General features: G+C 51.9%; 5 protein-coding genes across 5 annotated transcripts; 1 reads left to right on the top strand and 4 right to left on the bottom strand.

The window, feature by feature from the left end:
• Positions 1 to 4,168: 4,168 nt before the first annotated feature.
• GT037_005296 (uncharacterized protein) lies at positions 4,169 to 5,485 on the bottom strand (the record flags this gene model as incomplete). The annotated part of the gene is made up of 2 exons (XM_038930343.1): positions 4,169 to 4,487; positions 4,539 to 5,485. The coding sequence occupies 2 exons, from the start codon at positions 5,483 to 5,485 to the stop codon at positions 4,169 to 4,171; spliced, it is 1,266 nt and encodes a 421-aa protein (XP_038787293.1).
• A 4,462-nt stretch (positions 5,486 to 9,947) lies between these two features.
• GT037_005295 (uncharacterized protein) lies at positions 9,948 to 11,246 on the bottom strand (the record flags this gene model as incomplete). Its single annotated transcript, XM_038930342.1, has 2 exons — positions 9,948 to 10,125; positions 10,180 to 11,246. 2 exons carry the CDS (start codon positions 11,244 to 11,246, stop codon positions 9,948 to 9,950), a joined length of 1,245 nt encoding a protein of 414 aa, XP_038787292.1.
• A 3,798-nt stretch (positions 11,247 to 15,044) lies between these two features.
• Positions 15,045 to 15,727, bottom strand: GT037_005294 (uncharacterized protein; the record flags this gene model as incomplete). The annotated part of the gene is made up of 2 exons (XM_038930341.1): positions 15,045 to 15,575; positions 15,626 to 15,727. 2 exons carry the CDS (start codon positions 15,725 to 15,727, stop codon positions 15,045 to 15,047), a joined length of 633 nt encoding a protein of 210 aa, XP_038787291.1.
• A 2,179-nt stretch (positions 15,728 to 17,906) lies between these two features.
• Positions 17,907 to 18,860, top strand: GT037_005293 (uncharacterized protein; the record flags this gene model as incomplete). Its single annotated transcript, XM_038930340.1, has 1 exon — positions 17,907 to 18,860. One exon carries the CDS (start codon positions 17,907 to 17,909, stop codon positions 18,858 to 18,860), a length of 954 nt encoding a protein of 317 aa, XP_038787290.1.
• Positions 18,861 to 20,352: 1,492 nt separating this feature from the next.
• Positions 20,353 to 23,396, bottom strand: GT037_005292 (zinc finger rad18 domain-containing protein; the record flags this gene model as incomplete). The annotated part of the gene is made up of 4 exons (XM_038930339.1): positions 20,353 to 20,372; positions 21,316 to 21,713; positions 22,326 to 23,041; positions 23,178 to 23,396. Coding segments are annotated over 4 exons (1,353 nt in total), but the record flags the coding sequence as incomplete, so codon positions are not given.
• Positions 23,397 to 23,605: the final 209 nt, after the last annotated feature.

The raw sequence follows: 23,605 nt of genomic DNA, 5'->3' as shown, positions 1-23,605 counted from the left end.
TCGTGTGTGGTAGTAGGCAAGGAAGCAGAACAGGCGTGATCGTGTGAGAAAAGACATGGGGTGTGCACGACCGTCTATAGAAAGCTTCTTACCCGAAGGAGTAATCACCAACCCCTTTCACCCCGAGTCTGCGCTCCCTACTCAATTCCATCAACTCCATGCTCACTTGCCCAGGTACTCTGTACAGCTCGAGTATAGCTTAGAGCTCATTGGAGAGTGAGTATGATTCTCCAGATGGCATCTCATCTGCATCTCGACTATGCTAGGAAGGTGGAATGCAATACTGGTATCTGCAACGTCATCAATGCAGGTGGCAATGCCAGCTGAGAGTAATGCGTATAAGCTTTACTTACTGTACGAGCGTTCATTGGCATCGCTATTCGTTCCAGGTTAGTTGATGGCACCTGGGCATCATCTCAAGCTGTCTGCGATGTGTCACATCGCCATACCCTTTTGTAAGCAATTGATAGCAAAGCATATGCACCTGCAATGTTTACTATGAAACCTCCGTTCTGCGTCATCTGGCTGAGACACGCTCGTGGGTGGGCGCACATGCGCACGTTGAACACCGTCAGCGCCCAACAACTACCACATCGACCTGATACCCATATGACTGCAGGCACAGACTATGCAGGAACGGACGCTCCGCTGGCTTCTCGACACATTTCCGATTCATATTCACCTTTTGTGGCGGATTTTCGATGAGCACAGCCTCAGCTTCGTTTTCTCTCGCCTCCCACTTGCCAAGGGAATCTGACAAGTGGCCACAGACCGGGTCCGACATTTCGAGACCCTGAACAACAAGAAACAAAAGACACAAAAACATCCCGTTTCGCATTTAAAGATCGGGGCAAGATTCATGGGCGGAGACGGAAACCATCTCGTGATAAAGCTCGGGCAAGACTGAGTGCCACGTCTTGCAGGTCAGTATACGCTTACCCACTTCAAGCATACTAGTTATGAAATGCTGCGTCCCAGCTACAGCATGACTCCTCCTGGGTTTCATACAGCAAACCAGGTTAGCTATGCAGGAACATTACGAATTGTCAGACGCGCTGTACCAATGGTATGATTCGGGATGACTTGCAGCCATGACGCATGGTTTCCAAAAGGTGCTTAGCCGTAGCTTCAACCAAAAGACTCATGAGGGCACCTTGCTGTTGCCTTGCCTACTCAGTGAGCATCGCTTCATAATGCACACTCCAACAAATGCCTCAAAATGTCGTTAAGACGTATCGTGGGATCACATGCAACACCCGACGACACGTCGACAGGTCGTCTAACATCCTCGCACCCCACAAACGTCATCAGATAACGGATATCCGAGCTGTCGGTTTTCCATGGACAGCGCAGTACCGTTGCGCTAGTTCGGTGGTGTACAGCACCTAGTTGAAGCATGAAAATGGTTCAGACGTACACTAGTTGAGAACTGGGTTTGCGAGGATTACTGGGTTCGCAAGGTCAGTTGTCTGCAGCACAAGTCCAATCGTTGTAGATAAATTTTGATCTCAAGCTTCGATGCAACGTCAGAGTTCGGGTGTTGGAGTAGTACAGCGTCGCTGAACAGTAAAATAGGGCGTTATTAGGGCCGCCGTGTTCGTGTGGTATGTCTGTGACACCGTACTTTCGACAAATCATCTTTGATAGCACTTTATCCTGACGGTGTGAGGTGTGAGAGGATAGGTAGTTACGAAAACGGTGTGCAGGACAGCTAAGTCAGTCACATGGCTCTTTGCTTCTTACTCGGGCTCGACGCAGTTATCATGCAGCACCGCCCAAGAATGCCAGCTGTTACACCATCGAGCGATGGAATGCCTGAATGACTGGCTTCGTGACCATAGATCGGGAACTGCGTTTGAAGATGAAAAAGCTATGCGTTGGGCATCAAGTCACCGATTTGAGCTGGACATGAAGTGCTGCTTGAATGACAACACCTTGAGAGTGTGCGGCAGAATGAGAATGATGAGGCAGCTAGGTCCACGATCTGATTGGGCGTGTCATGCATCTACCGAATTTCATCGATTTTCGACGAATCGCTTTCTCATACGAACTTTACGTGCGAGAAGTGGGAGCCCAATGAAGTGATCGCTATGTACCTAGGTAGTTACAAGGATTAGAGCGATAGGGCTTCGGAGACGCATATGCGCGATTCAGCCATCGCTGGTACTAGTGTTAGCCTCACCCACAATCACAGAACAAAAACTTTGGGCATTGAAATCCTAACATAACAACTCATGATTTTATTACTTTCTTGGATTCTGTAGCGTTAAAGCTCTCGGCACGCCCGGATATACATTAGGACTGATGATCTCAAGATGCAGCAATGCTGCGCCACTTGAGCAGGGTGGCGTTGCCATCTTTAGAACAAGTCGCCACAAAACACGTCAAAAAGCTTTCTTCATTGGGATATCTTTCCTTCATATCGGACAAAGCGAGTCTGTTCTTTTCGAGCAATGAGGGTATCCCCATTTAGGAATATGACTATGCGTTTACAGTCATCAGCACCCGATGTGTCAGCTGGCAACGGAACACGAAAGCTGTGCTCAGGCAAAAGGGGCTTCAGCTGTAAAGGTTGACACCGTTCGATCTCGTCTATCCAAGCCATGATTGGTACGTAATCTTTTCCATTAACCCAAGAGCCAAGCTCAGTCCAGTCCAATCCAGCACTACCAAGGCCGTCGAGCCGATTGTATCTGTCCCAACGCCGACCAGTTACTCCTACTGCGTATAACCTGGACATGGCGACGCTTGTGACCATCCTTCGATTTAACACTGGCTACCTGAGCGGAGAATCCAAGAGCTTTGACTCAAAGACAGCCAGTGAAAGCAACCAAGACGCATACCGAAGCTTTATTGGATACCATCAGCGCAGGAGACGGGATGAGAGAACTCAATATGTTAGAGAAGCGTGGCGAGTAATATTAGGCAGCATTCGGGCGTCCCATATATGGCAGGCGGAACTGGGCCAGATCGACCACGTAACAACCTAGACCGATGCAGGCAGCGAGCTCTGATGGGCAGGTTCCCGTCCCGCCTGATATATAGGTAGCATGGGCCCCCGCCGCACGCGTTCTGCTTGAGAGGACTACATGCGACTGCGTCTATACCCGAAACTTGTGCAGACCTACTAGCACAAGCGATGTTCCGTCAGTCGAATTTCGCTAGCTGGAAATCAGACGCCTTTCACGTACCTTCGCTTTCGCCTCACTTTACAAGGATCGACGCTTCTGCCTCATATTCGCTAGAGGTTGAGATATAGAGGTACAAGCGACATGTCCGTAGCCGTCGGTACGCCCTGCCGCACGGAGCGCACCAGCTCGTTCGCAACTCTCCGTTGAACCCTGTTGTGCCCTGTGTCAACTTAAGGCGTCGGGCCGAAGCCTTCATGTTTTGCGCAAACCCCAGGCTGCTCTTGCGTATAGAGGAAGCCTAGTTTTATCGTCCAGCACAGTGAGTCATCGACATGGAGCTCATCGCATCCTGAGGGCTAGGCCAGACACATGCCTGCCTAGGTGTTAACCATGAAACGTGTGTAGTTCGGGTTGGCAGTGCCCGGCCTTGCCCCACCTGCTTCCCTAGTCACCGCAGTCCAGTACCGACGCGCTCAACTACCAGCCCAGCTCTTCGACGGTCCTCCATTGACATCGTCGTCCTTTCGGAAGGATCACATTCACCGCCGGCTTCTTTGTTGTTCTTATGCACGGCTGCGACAAGGCAACTACTGCCTAGACGAAGATGTGTTGTGGGCCTCCTCCGTGAGGTACCACTTCATCCGCCATCCAGCACGACATCTCCTCAACCACACTTCGTCAAGACATACAACAGCACCAAGACCATTCTTCGCAAACGTATCCAAACGCCAAAAGATAAGGAACACAAATGAGAACATAAATAAGGAGCGTTCATGCACAGCGCAAGCAGGAGTGGTGTTCGGCTCGCGACATGCGTCATTGTTATACGGCAACATAAGAAAGAGCACTAATGAACGGTACTAAGCACCACCGGGATGCGAATGCTGACGACAGAGGAGAGTTGCGTAGGGCCACGTAGCGTTCGGTAGAAACTCCTTAGTAGGCCGGGGTGTTCCTGGAACGCAAATGAGCAAGAAAGAGATAGTCTTGGTGCCGCTGCTCCTGAGGAGGCTGCCGCCGATGCCAGCCGCCGATCTTCAATCCAGCTGTGCGCCAATATTACTCAAAGCGAGATCTCGATCGGTTCGGGCGACATACGGGCTTGCAAGATCTGGATGATATTTCCGATAGTGTTTAAGTCGGGCATCTTGTCTCCTGAACACTCGGTCACAACCCTCGTCTTCGCAAATGTACACCCTCGGCCCGTTGTGGTTGTGTCTCTTGTGTCGAGCTAAGTTGCCTTTCGCGTAGAGACCCCGGAAGACCGCGGTGCAGCCCGCAGCATTGCATTGGAGCTCAAGTGCTGTTGTAGCTGAAGAGGCATCTGTTGTGCAAGATGGCGTATACGATTCCTCCCTTTCCAGTTTGTCAGCGATAGGTGGCGCCAAAGAGCATGTTATTACCTACTGGATCTCCGTGCAGTCAAAGTATGGCCCTATATGCGACGGACCTATTGGTGGTGTGGCTGGCTGGATGGAAACGCCAGGGGTGGTGTTTGTTTGGCCGTAAAGGTGGGGGTCAGGTGGAGCACCATGTACAGGATGGACAGTCGCTATGCTGTCATACATGCCATTGCTGTGGATACCAGATTGCAGAAATGACGTTGCGGGTCTAGGAACCATGACATAACTGGAATTGGTGCTAGCCAGATCATATCCAGAGGCCGAACTGTCTGGAGCTCCATTGTGATCTGTCCAATGGACACCGTCGTGTTGAGGCATTCCTGGTGTCTCGCTCCGCTTGAACAAAGACCAGGGGGCAGCATGGCTTTGGCCATTGTCCATCTGCTTGATGGAGTCAAGATCTAGCATTCCAGTATCATCAAGATCGTAGGAACTGGGTTCTAGCAGAGGAGACAGGTTGAGTAGATCTTCGGAAGTCTCTACATTCGTGTATTGATCTACCGCACCAGGCCCTGGGTGCAAGTACATATTTGAGCCATTTTCTGAGCCAGTGAAGCTGGAACCAGTAGACTGCTGGTGGAGGAGAGGGGGATGAGGGCGCGGCCGGAACCTGCCATAGACCTGGGGATCGACTACACCTTCGGCAGTAAACGCCATGTTCTGCGACTCAACATTTGGCGATGCCAGGTTGTACAGGTATTGTTGCGCGGAAGGTGCGTAGCCATTATGATGCCATGAAGGTCGAATAGTTCTCTCGCGAAAGTCAGAATCGCTTTGGAAACTCTCTGTTCCATGGCTATATCGTCCAAAGGGAGTAGCGACTGTTTCGCTCCGCGGCTGGGAGTGGTTACATACCCCTGAGCTCCTCAGCGGATCGTGTCGAGACTGCTGAGGTGGTCGGGATTGATAGGCGCCATACTCTGCTCCAACTCCATCGAAAATAGGCGGCATTGCGTATCCCGGATCTCTTTTGTACCTTTTCGTCCGACGGTTGTGGTCTGCCATACCTCTCAAGTGAAGTGAAAGAGGCGAGATGGCAATAAGCAGTTGGCGTTCGACGGCGGTGTGGAAGGTATACGAAGACTGGAGACGTGAAAAAAATGCGCGGCGGTGGCTGGAGTTATCGAAATAAGAGCTAGGCGATGCTGAGGTTGATGCGAGCCCGGGTAGGGATGTGTTGGTGACAGTGCCTGGCGACAGAGGGCTACACGGAGACGTCCAGAAGAGGCCACAGCGTGAACTGGACTAGGCGGCGATGGAGCTCCGAGTCAAGAGCCAAAGACGAATGCTAAGAGGCGGATTGGAATTTTCTCGATGGTTCAACGGCGTGTTGTATTATGTCGTGGGTAGTCTTGGTGCGGGAGACTGAGGCAGATCGATGACTAAGACGTGACGGGTACAAATACTCGATGCGCGAACCTCTGTCCAGAGGGGATCGCCCGTACTTGGATGGCAAGGCGATTTCGACAAGACGTCGTCTTCGAAATTCTCATGACAAGTAAGAACGACTTAAAGCAGGCCGGACCACCAAGGACAAAAGACCGTTGCTGTGCTGCTGCGGAAGGTCACGATTGTAGCAGGCTGAGACCTCGGTATGAAAGTCTATAAAGATGTGTGTTGTGAGGTGAGGTTCGGCTTGCAGAGGCAGCGACGGAGCTTCGCGGTTGAGGGGGACGAGGCGGAAGACGAAGGAGTGGAGGTGGCGGTCGAGGTATATGCTTCCGGTGCTGTGTCCAACAAGGACTGGGGTGGGCTTGGAAGGAGGACTGTCGGAAGCTAAGGGGACTACGAATCAGCGCAACGCCAACCACGAGCACAGCAAAGGAGGGACCTGTCGTTACCGTGTCGAAAGTGACAAGAGAGGCTTGGCTAATCAAGGTGGTATCCCGGAGCTTGACACACGGTCTGGTCTTGATGGCGTATGCCACGTTGATTGTCGCCTGCTGCCTGCTTTTCACCATCTCACTAAAACGCGACATACCGCATTGCCTAGGTATACTAGCGTTTCCATATCCCTGGGACCATCATTGTGGACGCCCAAGCCATCCTAGGAAGCGCACCAGCTGCGTATCGGCAGACCATGTTGAGTAGCTGTGGTTCGGAGATTTTTGTGACGATGGCGTTGACCCGGCTCGGAGACTACACGAGGGCGCCTGCAATGATGTTATGCACAGGGTACGACTATTACAGCAAAATACAGTGCATGCGGCGATGACAGGGCGATCGAAACGCGTAGAGGCACATGAGGAAATCAGTCCGAAGACTAGCAGAGGAGTCCCCAAGAATCAGTACCACGACGCCTGGGCCCTCAGCGCCTCTTTAACGGAAGTCGCTTCCTGAGCGTTATCTGTCACTTGCTGCAACGAATTGGTTGCAGATGCGCAAGTATGCATGCGGTGGCTGTATGCAACTACTTTGCATACAGCTACACGCCGGCGTAGGCGGGGTACATTGAGCGCGCATACCGACAACAACATCTACCGGATGTAGTGTCATTTTGATCTCTTGATCTTACTACGGGATGTGAAAGTATATGCGGACAGCTGTGTTCGGCACCTACGTCTCACAGCGATCCTAGGGAGATCCCCTTCCTACGTCGAAATTCATCTTGACCAAAGCATCTCGCATCTGGGCTGGGGGGCTCCGCTGCCTCTACTAAATCTAGGTGGAGCTGATGGTCTGCGGACAAGCCACCACATGCGAAGTCACACTTGATGATTCATCCCACGGGCGTGAACTAGATCTCTGAGCCGTCAAAACACTGCACATGATGTGGGTTTTCCTGGCGTGAATTATTTTTTGTTACATTCACGGCAAACTTTCGCGCGCGCAATCCATGAACGGCCCGCAAGCTCTAGGGATTGCATCAAGCCACACTCTGAAGTTGCAGTAGGAGAAAAGCTCAGACACAATGGTCACCCTAGCTCGTGTTTACCCTGTAACATGGGGGCTCATTGGATGCCACCTCCCAGTCCCGCCAAAGCAATCAAGTGTGCGCGTACCTCACCATGCGCAACAATGTCGATTGTTAGATCTTTTCGGGGGTCACCTGAAGGGAGGATCATCCTTCGAGGCAGCCGGTCGCTGCTACTGCGAACTTAGCGTTAGCATGCCGATCTAAACGCAGCCAAATCACTTGGCCCCACATGAATCCTCCCCCTTCTGCACACGCAATCACGCAGTCAACCGTACTACACTTGGTTGGAATGACAGGGTCGGGAATGATCGCCGATCGTGTCTGCCACAGTTGAGGCTCTTCCAGAGGCGAGCCCACAGATCAAATCGCAGAAGCCGGTAGTCAAGCCGGCTCGCCTTTTCTGTGTTTTCCCAACACGTCACGCGCCTCGGTAGCTCAGCATGCCGTTTTCTCCCCATCATGCAGGACCGGCCCGGATGCAACGGCGTCGCATGGACTGGAAACAGATTCGTGTAGTGTCCGTTTCTCTACGCCACGTTGCGAACCAGCTAATCTGTAAGTTGTGGTCGGAGGAAACACGAAGACTTAGCACTTACGCCACGACATCTCTGACAACAGGACAAAAGGCGGCTTTTTTGGGCTGCACGACCCACAATCGCAACTCGAAAGGGTATCATCAAGCTGGGCCCTTTTCTTTGGCATAATGTCAGTCTTGATTCAGCTGCAGCATGGAAAGCAGAGCCCCCCTCTTCAGACCCTGTACCATGGAAACTCGGTAGGCACGTTGCTAGATCGACCCATGGACAGCCCGTTTCGACCGCTGGTTCCGGATCTGAATGCAATAGCCATGTAGTTGGCCATATGGTTGGCCAACATGCTGTACAGATTGCGCATTCTGTCATTGATGGAATCGGCCGCTATGCCATGGGAAACATACCTTCTACATTTGGTTCAGATCGGCCACCTATGCGCGTGACAGATTGGGGATCACCCTGGTCATGTACGGAGAGGTTTCGAACACTGCAAAAAGTCTCTATCAGCATTACTCTTTCGTGACTCCCTCAGTTCCGGGCACGACCGCGGTCTTGGAGGGCTTGGCACATCCCCGGGCCCTAGACTAAGACTATATCGCCGGGCGCAAAGGCTGACGCGAGGCTTCTCGTGCTACGGATTAGGAAGGCGCCTCCGTCACTTCCGTCAAAGACCACTCGTCAACCCGTTGTTAGATTCCGCCGTACCAAAAGCCCTGCCGCAGCAGCATGCTGCTGTACCGACCCTACACTCAGCTGCAGAGCGCTAGAAATGTGTTCTTCATAAGCCTCCTTTGACCGGCAACAGTAGCCTCAATGACTATCACCCATGTCATTACCGACTCATTGTTCTGACGAACCAACACATATCGCATGTGTCCGCAGAACCGGTCTCCCGGCATCTTTCATCCGGCGGTGTGAGCTTCACTCGCCGCATATACCCATCATGATCGCTGTCAATCTGCAAGTGGTGGATGCGTTGGCAACATCAGCGCGATGCTAAGTGATATTTTTGGTATTCTTGTTCACGAAGAGCCCTATCTCTAAAAGCACCGGAAATAGATGTGTCTGGAAGGTTAGGTCTAGAACTCGTCTACGGGCATTTTACGGAAGCCACAGCTCAAAGCTTGAATCGACCACTAATTCCATGCAGCTAGAACTCTTGTGGGCTAGATGCTGGGCTGTCTAAGCTGAGAGCATGTAAAAAGCTTTGAACAGTGTCGAATACGACCACAGTCGGTCACCTGTCAATCCGCCGATCAGCAGCAAGTGTATGCTTGACCATGTACGACCTCTCAAGCCCTTGCTGGACGCAACAGAGCCGCATCTACTGTGCCAACTTTATTGTATGAAGTCATCGTAGAAAGGATCAGCGGTTTTTACTGGACTTAAAGGGCGAGGGCTAACAGTGTTGGCCACGTGGGCGCATGGGTTTAACCTTGTCAGGGCGTTTGCTTACTCTGTTGCGAGTGGAGCAACGCAAGCAGCCACACCGAGATGCCATCTGGCGAATAGGACGATGAATCGAGCCATTATGGTGCCGTCTGCTGTAACTGCCTAACTGGCACTGGTCAATACGCAGAGCCGCATGACGATGAGTCACTGTCAGAGTCGGCTGAATTATGCTTGCCCAGAGTACGGAATACAGCATACGGGAAGCTTACCAAACTACTCATCGGCGTGGCAGACTGTGATGTCATATTCACTGGTACAACCATCGGACGCATCTTTATCATTGATGTCACATTATATTTCCATCTATGGACTCGAAAGATGCGCTTACGCGCCAAAAGACATTAATAGCGCCCCAGCGCATTAAAACGACAAACAGTGCCCCCGAAGGAAAGGAAAAAGAAGATGCCGCAAGCAGCTATCTGCACCACCAGGGTGGGAGGAATCCCAGCCTCCGATCTGCACTACGACGCATTCATCGTCGCAGTCGATCATAGTGTCGCGGCTGGCGTGACTACTTTGTTCGCTTCTTAGGCTTTGCGTCTGGGATACGATGTTTCTTCCACTCGTGCTTACGGGTGGCATCCGCGCGTTTGTACGCCTTCTTACAGATACGGCACGCTGTACCCACGACGACTGCCAAGGAACTATGGAAGGCGATGACATGCCTTCGCAAATTACCTTTGCGGTACCTGTAGTCAAGTCAATACCCATGTACGAGTGAGATATGGGGAAATAAAGCGTACCTGCCACTAAACATCTTGTCACATTGCCCACAATGTTCTGGCGGATAATCAGTCTCATCGGCTCTCAATCCCATGTCAACTTCAGGAGCTTGGTGGTCGTAGAGTTCAATGTATCTGCCCGGTGATGGCTGACACTCAGCGAAGTGTGGGGTGTATTGCGATGATCCTGGCATATTTGCGGATGAGTCCGTGTATTCAGCATCTCCATCTTCAGTCGCATCTTGTCCGCACATTCCACGATACTGCCATCCAAGGGGATTGCCGTACTCATAAATACCCAAGCGGATGTTTGTGGTGCCATGGTACTGCGCATAAGACTCTGGCAAAGAATCGCCCCCTGCGAAAGCTGGGTGGTCGCGGGGGATGTATGATCCTTGGTTTGCGGACGGTAATGGCACTGCGAAGGCGGCATAATCATCAGGTCGGATATCGAGACGTCGCACTTGAGAGAGTTGTACATTTTCTTGAACCGACTCCATAGAGCTCGCTGCTAACGACTTTGGGCGAGTGGCACGCAAGGCGTAATCGCATTCCATGTCGACGAAATCTGTCATTACCCAAGAGTTTTTGAAGGGCGAGATACTTTCTAGCGGTGATATATCATCAGGCGCGAGATCGGTGTTGGGGTGAAGCTGGTTAGAGTAGTCGCTACTGACTTCGGGTGTGAGAGGTGATATGGGCGACGACTTATGTGATTGTTCGCCGCTGGTCATACTGGGCGCTGCACCGAGGTCTTGCTGGGTACTCAGACTCCAGAGTAGCCTTGGTGCCTCGAAGGATGGCGTTCGGCGAAAAGCCATACGATTTACGGCTGCAACGTGCTCATTCGATTCGCTCGAACATGAGTACGACCTTCGACTTAGTCCGGCATGGAGCGACTCATCGTTGGGCTGATCCATGGGACTTTCTAGCTCAGCAAACCCGTGCTGTCCCTCAAGCTCTGGTGCGAGGATGCGTTGATCTGGAAGTTCGTGGATTGACAAGGCAGGAAGTTCCTGCATTTGCTGATGCTCGTAAGGTGGTGGAGGTTCTTCAGGGGTGATTTCTGCGTATCGATGAGGATACATCCGATGAATCCGTACTGAAAGTTGACGGACTTTGCGGAAGAAGTTTCGACACCTAAAGATGGGGACGCAATCTCCGGTAGGCGAATCGTCTCCGGTAGGATCCTTTGGATATCGCGAGACTGATGAATCTTTTTTGCTATCAACCTGGCTTGCGACTGTTGACCTTCGGCAGGTGCATGAACGTGCACCTGGCTCCGTTGTAGCCTGAACAAGTTTGTGCCGAGTTGTGGAAATGCTACAAACAAATCAATACGACGCGTTCTCGCTGCAAGAAGGCTGTGCGAGGATTTCGGACTCACTTACGTGATACTCCAGCGACGCTTCGTCTCGAAATGGATGAGCATCTTCAGAACATGGGGATGGCTTCGAATTATGTGGCAATGAGCCTTCGCAATGCCGGAGGACCTTATCAACCCCAAAGCTCGGTCGGACAGACAGACGTCATGGCTAGCGGTGGATATGTAAGTTCCTTGAGGACTGTACTGACTGGCGATAGGGACACGCGTTGTTAACCGGTGGCGTGACGGATAGCTGCTGCAAAGAGGGCACCAAGCCAGCAGAAGGACTACTCTGACGCCCGACACACCATGTTACCGACAGCAGTCTCGACCGCAACGAACCAAAGGGAAGCGATAGTCCGACGAGGACTCTGCATCGCACTAAGCAGCCCTGGATTGCAACGTATATGGTGAGCGTATAGGGTTGACGAGTGGTCGCTAGGCTCGGGACGCGCCCCATCCCGAAAGCTGTTGTAGCCAAGGTAGTACATTCAGCTGGGTCGTCCATCTATTCTTGTTGCCTGGGGCGTTCTGTGTCTCGGGCTTTCGAATTGGTGATGGGTCATTGGGCACGTCGACATGGATGAATCAGACAGCAAAGAAGGCGATGCCAAGCATGACATCGGAGCGATCTTGCTAATATGGGGAGAGGGTTCGCCCTTCGAGTCGACATGGGTCATGCCCACACCGTGTTCCAGATCGAGACATCGGCATCGTGGACGATACTAACGTCCCAGAAGTGAAGCGGGGCTATTCCTGATACCGGCGGTGGCGGTGATAGGGCTCGCATATTGGAGAAGGGTTTTGCTACTCGAGAAAACATTGTTAGTGAGTGATTTCGAGAGTCCAGGAGGAACAAACTTTGTCAAGGGCCCTGCTCCGTGGCGAACGTGGGGTTGACCGGTCGTCAAAAGCAATCTGGCGAAGATGCGGCTCTGCTCACGCAAACAATAAGGGGGTTAACGAACCGTCGAAAGCGCGAGCTTCTTCCATGAAAGCAAGAGGCATAGCTTCAGATATATCAACACGCCGACGCTTCGCTTTCCAGATCACACTCTTCCAACAGCACAGCCGCAAATATGGGGCTAAAAACAATGCTGTCAATAGAGAAAGGTATAGGCAGAGATTCCTCAAATCTGCCTTGGGGATCAGCCTTGAGGGGAGGCTGAGCCACAAAGTGGGCGCTGTCAATAAAGACCGGTGAAGTGACTTGGATCTCGATGCCCTCGACGAGAGCCTGTCGCCTCAACAAACCACATAGATCAACGACTGGGTATCTGGAGCCGCACAAGTGATTCGCATCAAGAGAATAAACGGTCAGCGATTGGATGTCCGTCCATATCGCATACCATATCTGCGGGGACAGGTGCAACTCGTCTTAGCGGCGCGTCATGAAACCTCGGTCTGTCTTGGAACGATAAACCGCCTCCAACATCAAGCAACAACAGTCACGATAAGAGACCGGCAGTGGCTATTCTCGAATCAGTATAGGGGGCGGTACACGGCACGAGTTTCCCTCCAAACGGCGCGAGCATTCCTTCAAACAGCTGCGAAGCCGCCGATCCTTTTGCAGGACCTCGAGGTCAGATTATACTCAACTCCTAACGCCATTCAGAAAATGGTATGTCACGATGCTGTAGGCGGCCTCAAGGCATGCAGAATTGCCGCCCAACTACGTATACCCTTAGTGTCAAGCCTTCCGTAAGGCAGACAGTCCTCCAAGCAAAAGTGAAGCAGGTCTCGCAAATAATGCCAAATTTGGACGGTCACATTCTCTAGAAATCTTTGGAGGTTTATCTTTAGTTGAGGCGACGTCGCACTGGGTCTCGGGAACTGCTAGGTACTTCCCCGCTTTATGTTAGCGTAGTCCGTGCACAGATCACCTCGTAGAGCACGTCATTGATCGTCATCTTATCTCGAACCAGCCGAAATTGTTAATCATCGGAAGCAACGCATCGAATGCTATGAACAAAGTCGAATAAAGCATACAAAGACGTTGGGGGCAATCCATGTGCTGATCAGACCTCGAGCACAACATTAAGTCTGGCCAGTTTGACAGCCCTTCCGACCAGGCTACTGGAACGGCCTACCACGGGAGATGTGACAGGCGCGACCCTGCTTTCGACCCAAAGCCGCTGCAGGAACCATGACTCGCTACATGGTTCCTGTTCTGGCGAGTTGCTTCTTCTCGACATGAGTTGCGTCGTAGCATCCATTATGCCTTCCACGAGCTCCACTTGCGCTCTTGCAGCAGGTGCTAATGGCAGGAAAGTTGCATTGCATGTTATTAGTGCCGGCTGACACTAAGCGCCCCATGAGATCCGCCTCCGCCGCGCGTACTCAGGTCCACCGTGCCAAGATCATTTATCCAGGAGCCTCAGGTCGCACCAACAATTTGCTGGGTGTATAGCCGTGCCCACTTTTTGGACTGATCTTTGTATCGATACCCTCCAGTAGAGCGCTGAAGTTACACGTGAAGCGAAGATCGGCTCATGGGCTCTGATCGGTGAAAACAATGCAGACTGAACGCGAAAGCATGTACCTGCTGGGCCGACTGGACAAGGCAGAATAAACCTTGCCTTGCAGCATGATAGCCGCAATGCAGGACGAAGCATATCAGTGGATCTACATACTCTTGTCTAGACGACATATCATCACGGCAAACGCGAGTCGATCGTGGCAGGTCCTCCTGTTCTGCATATGAGTCCTATCGACGCCTCCAAGAAGGACTCAATACTTGTTGCAGAAGCGTGCGAGTCCTTCTGTGATTGACTGGTTGACAGAGCTTTATTTCATGGCGGTCCTCATCTCTTGGTTAACGCTACCACACCTAATGGAGTAACATGTTTCACCATGGCCAACGCATGCCTCTCCGGTGACAGAGTCTTCGGCGGCGGCTACCTTATCAATGTCCGGTGAGCGATAGAGTTGTTGCCTTGTGGATGATAGCGATTCCGGTGAAGCTCCGGTGAAAGGTGTATGTGTCATTTGCGCCGACGGGCGGATATGTCAGCATCATGCGGCTCAACCGCGTCGGATCTGAATTCGGGAAGCCGGTGGGAATGGAAGAATTCCAACAGGTCTCCAACGTTCAGAACAGGTCATGAGGGTCGATCGAGTTGCATTTGGACAAAGGATGTAGATTGGACGCCAAACTACCCACTGGCTAATGCGCTACAAAGATTTGTGTATGATGTATAAGAGAAACAATGACTGTACCAGTCAGTCGATATGGGAAAAAAGGCAAGATCCGAAAGAAGAAGAACGCATCCGGTGGAGGGGGAAAGCGCACCAAGCAAGCAAGGCTGAAGCTAGAACACTTCAACGTCTTCCGATGTGTCAGAAATGACATCGTAAGCGCTAGGTCGATAGGCCGATGCGAACTCGAAAATCACTGCCGAAGGATGCAAGCCTGGGGCCAGAACTGCAGCCCACCCATAGACGCCCCAAAGAACCAGAATATGTAAATATAAAGAAAGCCGTTCTCACCTCATTCCAGATCATACCGTCATGTCGTTACTTAGCGAGATGTGTCATTACTTCCGTAGTATCCTCGTTGTCCGTGTTGATGAACGTTCGAACCATATGGTCTGTACTCCTCATACTCCTCCTCTTGGTCGTAAACCGCTCCGTCACGTCTAATATGACCAACAGTGTTATACGGGTCGGCGTATCGGTCCGCAGCTTGATCCTGACGGGAGCCGCCGGTTGCAGGATAATATGGCTGCCTATCCGGCTGTGCAAAAACGCCAGCCAGGGATGTGGTTTGGAAAGCTTGCGATGCGTTGAAATCCCTACCATAGGGGTCGTAAGGCGAGATCCGAAGGTGAGATGACGAGTGGTTGGTCAAAAACTGGTGTTGTGCATTGTAGGGGCGATACGGTAGGTTCTGAGGATGTGCCGGGGGAGGTGGTGTGTTCAAAGCTGAGTTGTTGGTCACTTGGGTAAGGTGGGCGTGATCGGACCTAGATGGGCGCGGCGCTTGGGTATATATTGAGTCTCTGCTCGGGTCGTAGGCATGGTTTCTTGAAGTCGAGGTAGATGTGGTATGCTGCCCGTTGTCAGTGGTGAGCCTCAGTATGTGTGACCGCCCTTTCTTACGTTTCCGTGTGAGTCTCCACGATAGCTCTCACAGCCTTCAGCGCCGCCATTACGGCGCGATCCGCCTGCACTGCCGCCAGAGTGGCGCTGAGTGCGGCTCATCGTATTGTGCAGTGGACTGACGGGATATGTAAGGACGTTATGTGTAGCGAAATATGTCTGAGAACGGGCTCCAGAGGTAAGGACGCGGCCTAGGTTACCAGAAGCAGCGAAAGGATCTCGAAAAGAGCAAGGCGAACAATAAGCCGATTAATGTTCGTACAGTCACCTGAACAGCAGCGGAATCAACCAAAGACTAGACAAGATGATGACCTAGGACGATGAGTCTGGTAGTCAGCTGAAAGGGGAGCAGAGGGTCACTTGTTTTCAAACGGGCGGAGGCGATGATTCCCCCTTAATAGTACAGAAGAGGTCCTTCACTGTATTCCTCGAGAACACCGTTGCCACCTCAGGCTGTAAGGTGTCTGTGCCCCTGGCCCTCGGGCGTTCTACACACCTCTAGCGGAGGCATGTGATGCGCATTCCTAGTTTGATTTTCTCCAGAGTTTGTTTAGTCGAACGACTTACTCGCTGACCAACGGCACTCGTCCCGCAGGAGACTAAAGTGGATACTTCGTTCCCCAGAAAGGGCATCGGCCCTTTTCGTAGTACACCAGTAAGGATAGATGCCGGGGTTAGTCACTCGGACCGGGCCAGTCCTGTCCGTACATGGCTGCTCCAGCAAGAAGATAGCAGGACATAAGTGGTCTCAGAAGCTAGACAAACGTGCTTACTAGTTGAGAGAGCTAGGGCGCTGTTGCGAAATATATCGCGCGTGAATGAAGGCCAAAGTTGCCCACATTGTTCGCAAAGCTTTGAGGACGTCAGAGCATGTTGTGCATGATGTCGAAAGAGCGGGCCGGCAGGCTCAGACTACCGACTACCGGCATACCGGGTACGCTAGCTGATCAGCCTAACAACCCACAAGGTCAAGAACTAAGCAGCCGTTAACCTGGCAAGGCAGACCCAATCACCGACGGGTCTCATTTGTGCCTCATGAAACAGAGGCTGGAGACAGTGCAAGCCAATGGCTGTTCGGCATGGCAGTGCAACCTTACCAGTCGCGAACGACTGTGGCGAAAAGTGGCATGCCTCCTATTGCCTGGCTGATGCAGCGCGTGTTCAAAATAAACTTTCGCGTGGGATGATGCCTTAAGGCCACTCCAACATCTTCGGAGCCAGCTGCCGTCATCCTTCGCCAGACAGGCCCGGCCCAGCCCTCCCATAATCCCTGATTCATGAGCCACATCGGCTACGTTTATAACCTTTATGCCTGGAGTCGCGGAAGTCATTTGGTGTAGTAGGCAGGAGGCATATTCCTTTGTACACTTACCAGTCGAATGCCCGCTTTGCCAGCATATGGCCTGTGTACCTGTTGCCTTTCTGAGTCGCACAGAAAGCTCTCATGCTCTCGGCAGGTCCAGAAGGACTTCTGAAGCTTGTATTTCGGAAAACCATCCATTTTACAGCCAGGATCCAGTCAAAGTTGTCTTACTGTAAGACATGACCTGCTATAAGCACATGGGAGACGTCCCCGGCCTTTGTGATGTCCAGCTAGTTTCGCAAGCATTCCCTATTATATTTGAGCCCATGTGCGTGCGGGTCTAAACCTCTGATCCTCTTTTTGTAGTCATCTCGGCAAAGATTGGTCCGGACCGTTCGGGAATGAGGAAACGTATAGATGTCGAGAACTGCTCGTTGTTACGAGCTGGTATGTCCGATGACTAGCATCTATTAGCATAAACATTGTAAGAAACACGTTCCAAGCAACTCAACGCAAGCATGAGAATGACAGGACGGGCAGTATGGTTCGCCCAAGGCGTTCACTGCCAGCTTCGTCTGTACACCGCCAGTTGAGGCCTATGCTCATGTCCTTGCAAAACGTAGACGACTACTGCTCATTAAAGATCAGGTAAGAGGTATCCCGAGAGGCCGAATTGCTTGTAAAAGGGTCGCGCTCGACGATACTCAGCGCGTTTGTATACCCAGATGATCACTTGGCACGTGGGCGCAACGGGTCTCCATGAAGGCGCAGAGAGTCACAAAGGCATATTGAGCTGATAGCCTCCCGACACTGAGCTTTTTGGTATCCATAGACGAGGTGAGAGGGGTGGGACGCGTCAAGTCGCCTGTCGCTCGCGTGAAAGGGTGACTAGCTTTATCTCCGCTTAAAGCCGCGCGAACCCAGGGCTGATCTCATCGCGACTCTAATCGTCGTCGCGCTACTGTCTTACCCCACAGCATGAACCGGCTCGATACCCTCCCACCAGAGGTTCTCTTCAACATTCTCTCGTACACCGAGCCCATCTGTAACCTCAACCTCACGTCTTACCCACTCAATGCACTCGCCGCTACCAACAAACAACTCAATGCCGTGGTCGAAGAATACGCGCGCAACCTCCTCAAACGCCATGCCGACATTGTACCACCGCGCAATGCAAGAGTCTTCACATGCCGCCGCAAATGGCTAGCCGAAATATGTTACTTCTGCAAGAAACCCAGTAAAAGGAAAGCCTGTCTTTACAAGACACTCGTATGCTGTTTCAAATGCGACAAAGCCGAGTTTCCAAAGATGGTACATTTCCAATTCCCCTCTTCAACCTGTCCAGTAGACGACAATGCTAACAATACATCCTCACAGACAATGACTCAAGCAATCCAAGAAACCCACCTCTCGAAACTCGACCTCTTCACGCCCTCCCCACTTCATCCTACCCTTCCACCTCTACCAACTGGTCTCTACCACTGCATGGGCGGCACTGCAACCATGCTCTCCACCCCGCACGTCCAAGCCCGCAAGACCTACATCCACACGCTCCTCGGCTCCAAAGCCACTGACGAGTCATATTTGCGCCCGCGCCCCTCGGCCCACGAGCGCATAATCAAGCACCTAAACATTGAGTACTTTGAAGGGCGTGGGTGGTGGCAAGCGCCGGACATGGAAGACGAGGACTCTTGCGAAGAGGATACTGGAGAAGGAGAGGGAAAGAAGAAGGCTAAAGGGCCGTATAGTATGAGGAGTGCGGAGAGTAGGAGGGCGTATGCTGAGAAGGGGCTGAAGAAGGAGTGGTTGGCGTTGGGTATGGAAGAGCATGAGAATTTTATGGGTGGTGTGAAGAGGAGGAGGGGGAGGGTGGGGATAGGATGGAAGAACAAGGGAGGTGATTCTAGGGAGAGTGCGATTGCGATTGATTAAGACGGTTCTGGGGAGGCTGTGGCGGAGAATAGTGCGTCGCTGTGGCTTTGGGCGCACACCAAAGAGCAGTGCAAAAGGAATGCAGTAGTAGACGATGCCCAGATGCATAAATTCCTTCCTGGGGTGTCTTTGGAGGCGTGTTCCTGAAAGTTCCGACTATATGTTGGCGTTCATCTATTTGGCGTATCACATGATGGCGTTATTGTACGAAACTGTACCGGCCTTTGAGACTACATTGACTGAATAACCTAGATATTTCCGAAATACATATAGTATAATAATACCTCATGGAATTAATCGTGACTCTCGCTTAGCAGAACAGCATACTTGATCCTACACTCTTGATCCCACTCTCTTACAACAGCAAACGGCTTACGGATACGACTTTGCTTACAGCGACTCTTAGGCGACATTGATAGAGGCCGTGCAGCTAAGCGATGCACCCCTTTGATATTGTGTAGGAAACAACAAAGCAATGTTGGTTTCTTAAGACTTCTGAGCATCTGCTTGCAATATACAGCAAGCGAAAATGACTTAGAGACATTTCGTACTCATCATTCATAAAGAGGTTAGAAGCATCACGGAGAAAGCAATCACCAAAGATCATCGCAAGCAGAAACATGAACAAGATGTTAGTGACAAAGTTGGTTTGATTAAGTTGAGGATCCAATTGCCAGCCGCCCTTCTAACCTTTCCTTGAGAGACACTTGTTGTGACCAAGCTTGGAAAACCTTCAGGCTGAAAACCTTGCACCATCCAACCACCAAGGCCTCCAGATACCACCAAAGTCAACCATAATTCATCCAACTAGTGAGCAAAGCAGTATCATTTTCAGCCAACACCACACCAAGACGTTCAACCATCCCAGGGGCCGCAACACCCTCAGAGAAGACAACAAGAGGCCCAGTTTAGCGCCGAAGCGCCATTGACCGTCTGTCCTCCAACCTTGTTGCTCGATGCATGTCGAAATGGTTGAAACATCCAATGTGTGAATGTTGACCTCCAATGATACCGACTCAACACCACTTTATTTTTCTGATCCAAACCGCAACCAACTCGAGGGCCAACCATGCAGACTGTCCTACATCCCTGTGCCACAACTTGACTTTCCATGCGCAGTGTATCGGTATCGGGAGTTGCGTGAGACTGTCGACAGTCGAAGCGGAGCCGGTGCCAGAGAGGTTGGTGCCTATGCCGGGTTGCCGTCGGTGTGGTGCATGTCGACGAGACCGTGTGTGTTCGATGTGGTAGTTTGGTAGACCGAAGTTGACATGTGTGTCAGGATAGCTGAAGGTCGAATCGAAGTGAGGTATGTATGTTGAACCGAGGCGGATATGTATGAGGCATGTGTGAGGCGGCGATGTTGATGTTGATCAAGGCGAGGCGAGAGGGTGGAGGGGTGTTGAAGTCATCGAGACTGTCGACAGTCGAGTGAGAGTGGAAGTGATGCTGATAATCATCATGTTTGTTGGCGACGAATGATGTCATACATCATGAGATCCTGGCCAAGGTCTGGAAGTGTTAGCAAAAACAGAGGTGGAAATGGAGGAAGAGATGGCATACTTGAAGCACGAGGCCATGATGCTGAAAGTGGACTTGCCAGAGAGAGTCGATTTCATGGAGCGAGTGGAGAGAAAGAGTGAGAGAGGTGGGGGAGGGGGGTTTATATAGACAGGAGGGGGGCCGGCAGATCGCCGGCAGTCGCTTAGCGAGTGCGGAGAATTAATCAAGCGGCGTGGTCTGTGGGTAGTTCGCTGCCTGGAGAAGGTTCCAGACAGGCGATTTAGTGGGCGGTGTAAGCGCGGTCGCAGGTGAAGGCAGCTTTTGGAGCGCGATATCAACTTGAGGCACGGGCCAAGCGCGCGAATTATGATGATGAGCTACCTAGTTAGCCTGCGATGTCGGACTGACTGCAAGAAGGTTCCAGTAGAGCAGTGATGAAGGTGCATAGGGGGAGGTGAGAGCGCGTGGTGACTGCGAAAGTGCTAGATGTTGTTGATGACATCCTAGGCGTGCAAGACCGATAGAGAGCGAGCTGAGACTGGACGCCGGTATGTCAATAGACTCTTAACTGCTATGAACAAAGCGAAGAATGTGGACTAAGAGAACGAGTGTATAGGAGGCGGAAGTGACAGTGACAGCGACAGTGCCGATGGAATCGGTAGACAGATTAGATACAGGCGACAAGATGAAGGAATTAAGGGAACGAATCATGCGATGCAGGGTATGTGATAAAGCGAAGCAGAACGGAAGTTCTGGATATCATGGCTAGTAGAGCTCTATGCTACTGGACGATATCGGATCTAGTAGTGCGACTCCCACTCAAACCATCACGAAAGCCACGCTCCACCTCGAGAGCTGACAACCGGCAACGCAACCGCGTTGAGTTCTTCTAGGTATGCACCTAGCCGTCTCCTCAACTCAGCTTCCTTTCCGACCGTCTTGGTGTACGTACTGTGCGGTCCCTTCAACTTGGCTTCTTCCGCCTCTTCCTCATCCGTGAGCTCCTCGCCAGCTTCCACTTCGCCTAATCGAAACTTTACCCGGCCGGCAATGTCCTTTAGTGGAGCCAGTGTCTTCTCTTTCTGCTCCCACTCAGTGCCCCAGGTAGGTTCATCGAAAGACATTGTGATGACTTCTAAGCTCTTGGCCTTTTCCAGCAACATTTTGACCAGGTCCGCAAGCCACCCATTCACTCGGTACGGCCAGTGTCGGAAATCTCTGGCAGTTCTTGGTATTTCCCACCAGCTCATCCTTACATGAACCTTTTTTGCTCTCTTGATGACGCTGAGCGAGATTGGATCAATACTCTGGAGAGTTGACTTTTGCTGTTGGACGAATCCCAGTGTGACCCTTGGGAGGAAGTAGGCGCGAATCTCGTCGCAGAGATAGCGACAAGTAACAAGTAGCGCAGTTGGCGGGCCGGTTCGATCAATAAACGCGACTGCCGTCGTGCAGAGTGGATAACTTTTAAAGTCCCGGCGACCTAGATAATCGTAGATCTCGTAGCGCAGTTCTATTGGAAGACGTAGAAGCGAACACGATGGAGCGCCTGATGCCATGATGAACAGATGTTAACCTGGCGGAAGACAAAGTTGACTGGGTGCGTGAGCTCCAAGATGTGCTGTGAAATTGATGGAGACGATTATGGTTACTTGCGCCTAGACAAAATGTGGAATACGGTCATTAACGAGTTGTGGATAATAACAGTTGGACGTGGTTGGTGTTGAGGTGTATGAACGATGGACTGAGTTCCATGAAGGTACTGATGATTTCGGCATCGCGCTAGTGGTGTGGAAGAAATCATTGGATGCACGAGATGGCTTCCTCTCCAACAGATGAGAGGTAACACGGATCCGAGACGTGGCATAGTTCTAATGCGCAATGACGTAGCACACTCGCCTTCGCAAATGTTATTTGTAAGATCAAAGGTGTTCTATGTCCAGATGTTCGTTGATATCGGACTCGGCTAATCTGATACTACAGATCGGACAGTCGACAAGCAACTTCTTCTGGACGACAGGCTCATGGTCCTCGCCCGCTAGCGGCCGTTTCTGGCCAGCTTGAAAAGATGTTGAAGCCTCATTCTCTGCTCCAATGACAATGGGCATAGCAGGGGTTTTACCCTCGGCTTTGACGTCTTTTTTGATCCAGTTATCCAGCTTATTTTTCTGTCGTCCCGCGCGCTCTTTGGTGCTCATGGCCTCCAATTGCTTTTTGGTCGGCGCTGGCTCTTGCACCTTCTGGAATGTCCCCCCACACTCGGCCTGATGTCTCGAGTACCACGTGTCACCCTTGCCAGGAGCTCGGTTCATGCTTCGCTTGACCAGGCCAAAGTATGGGGGCTGGTTCTTGCAAGGCCCGTCGCACTGCCAGACGTGTGTTCGGTAGCTGTCGACTTCGTCGTGAAAGGTGTGGTATATGGTGACTTTGTAGTTGCCGTGGTTGTTTACGGCGTCGGCGAGTAGCTGGAAGCCAAGGCCGTGCCCGGTTCCATCATCTCCGCGCGAGTGTCTCCACGAGGTGGTGATGAAGAAGTAGGCGTGAATCGACTCGTGGAGCAGGGTGTTGATGGTGTCGGAGCGTGGACGGTACTGCAGCAGAGGCGTCGACAGCTTCAGACGGATGCGCGTGAACTTTCCGGTCTTGGGGTCCTTGGATAACTCACAGATGCCAGCGCACTGTGTCTATTGTTAGCCGCTGTCTGACACGGCAGTCTAGAAGCGTGTGGGGCAACGGTCCGGACACGAGGCCGGCTTCAGAAGTCGTGGATGAGACGGTAGCAGAAAGCAATTGTGAAGCGCAAAGAAAACCTACCAGAGTCAAGCGCGGCGACCAGATGACTTGAACACGTGGGAGGAGTAGCTGTCGGAAGTAGACAAGATTATACAGGGCAAACAGCTCATGGACGTCGACAAAGGGCTCGCCGTTGTGCAGAATGGCGTTGATGCCGTCCAGGGCCTCAGTCTGCTCAGGGGACAAGGAGTGCAGGGTAGCAACGGCCGCCAATGCAGCGTCCTCGTCGGTGACGGGCATGGCAGATGCGAAACATAGCTCGGCGTGTTTAGCAGGCCAGGGTCTTGGGCATAAAAGGGAGATCGCCAGGGAACGTGTTTCGGGTGAAAGTGTGGCTGTAGGGCTGCAATGCACAAGCACAAACCCGACCTAGCGGCTCGGGAATGATTGATTGCTTGACACCACCCACACCCAAGAGTCGTGCTTGTCTGTGCCGGTGCCCCTTGCGT

This window comes from Alternaria burnsii (genome assembly GCF_013036055.1).
Source record: "Alternaria burnsii strain CBS107.38 chromosome Unknown 740, whole genome shotgun sequence".
NCBI lineage: Eukaryota > Fungi > Ascomycota > Dothideomycetes > Pleosporales > Pleosporaceae > Alternaria > Alternaria burnsii.
Note: the sequence above shows the minus strand (reverse complement) of the source record. Positions and strands in the feature narration are given on the sequence as shown.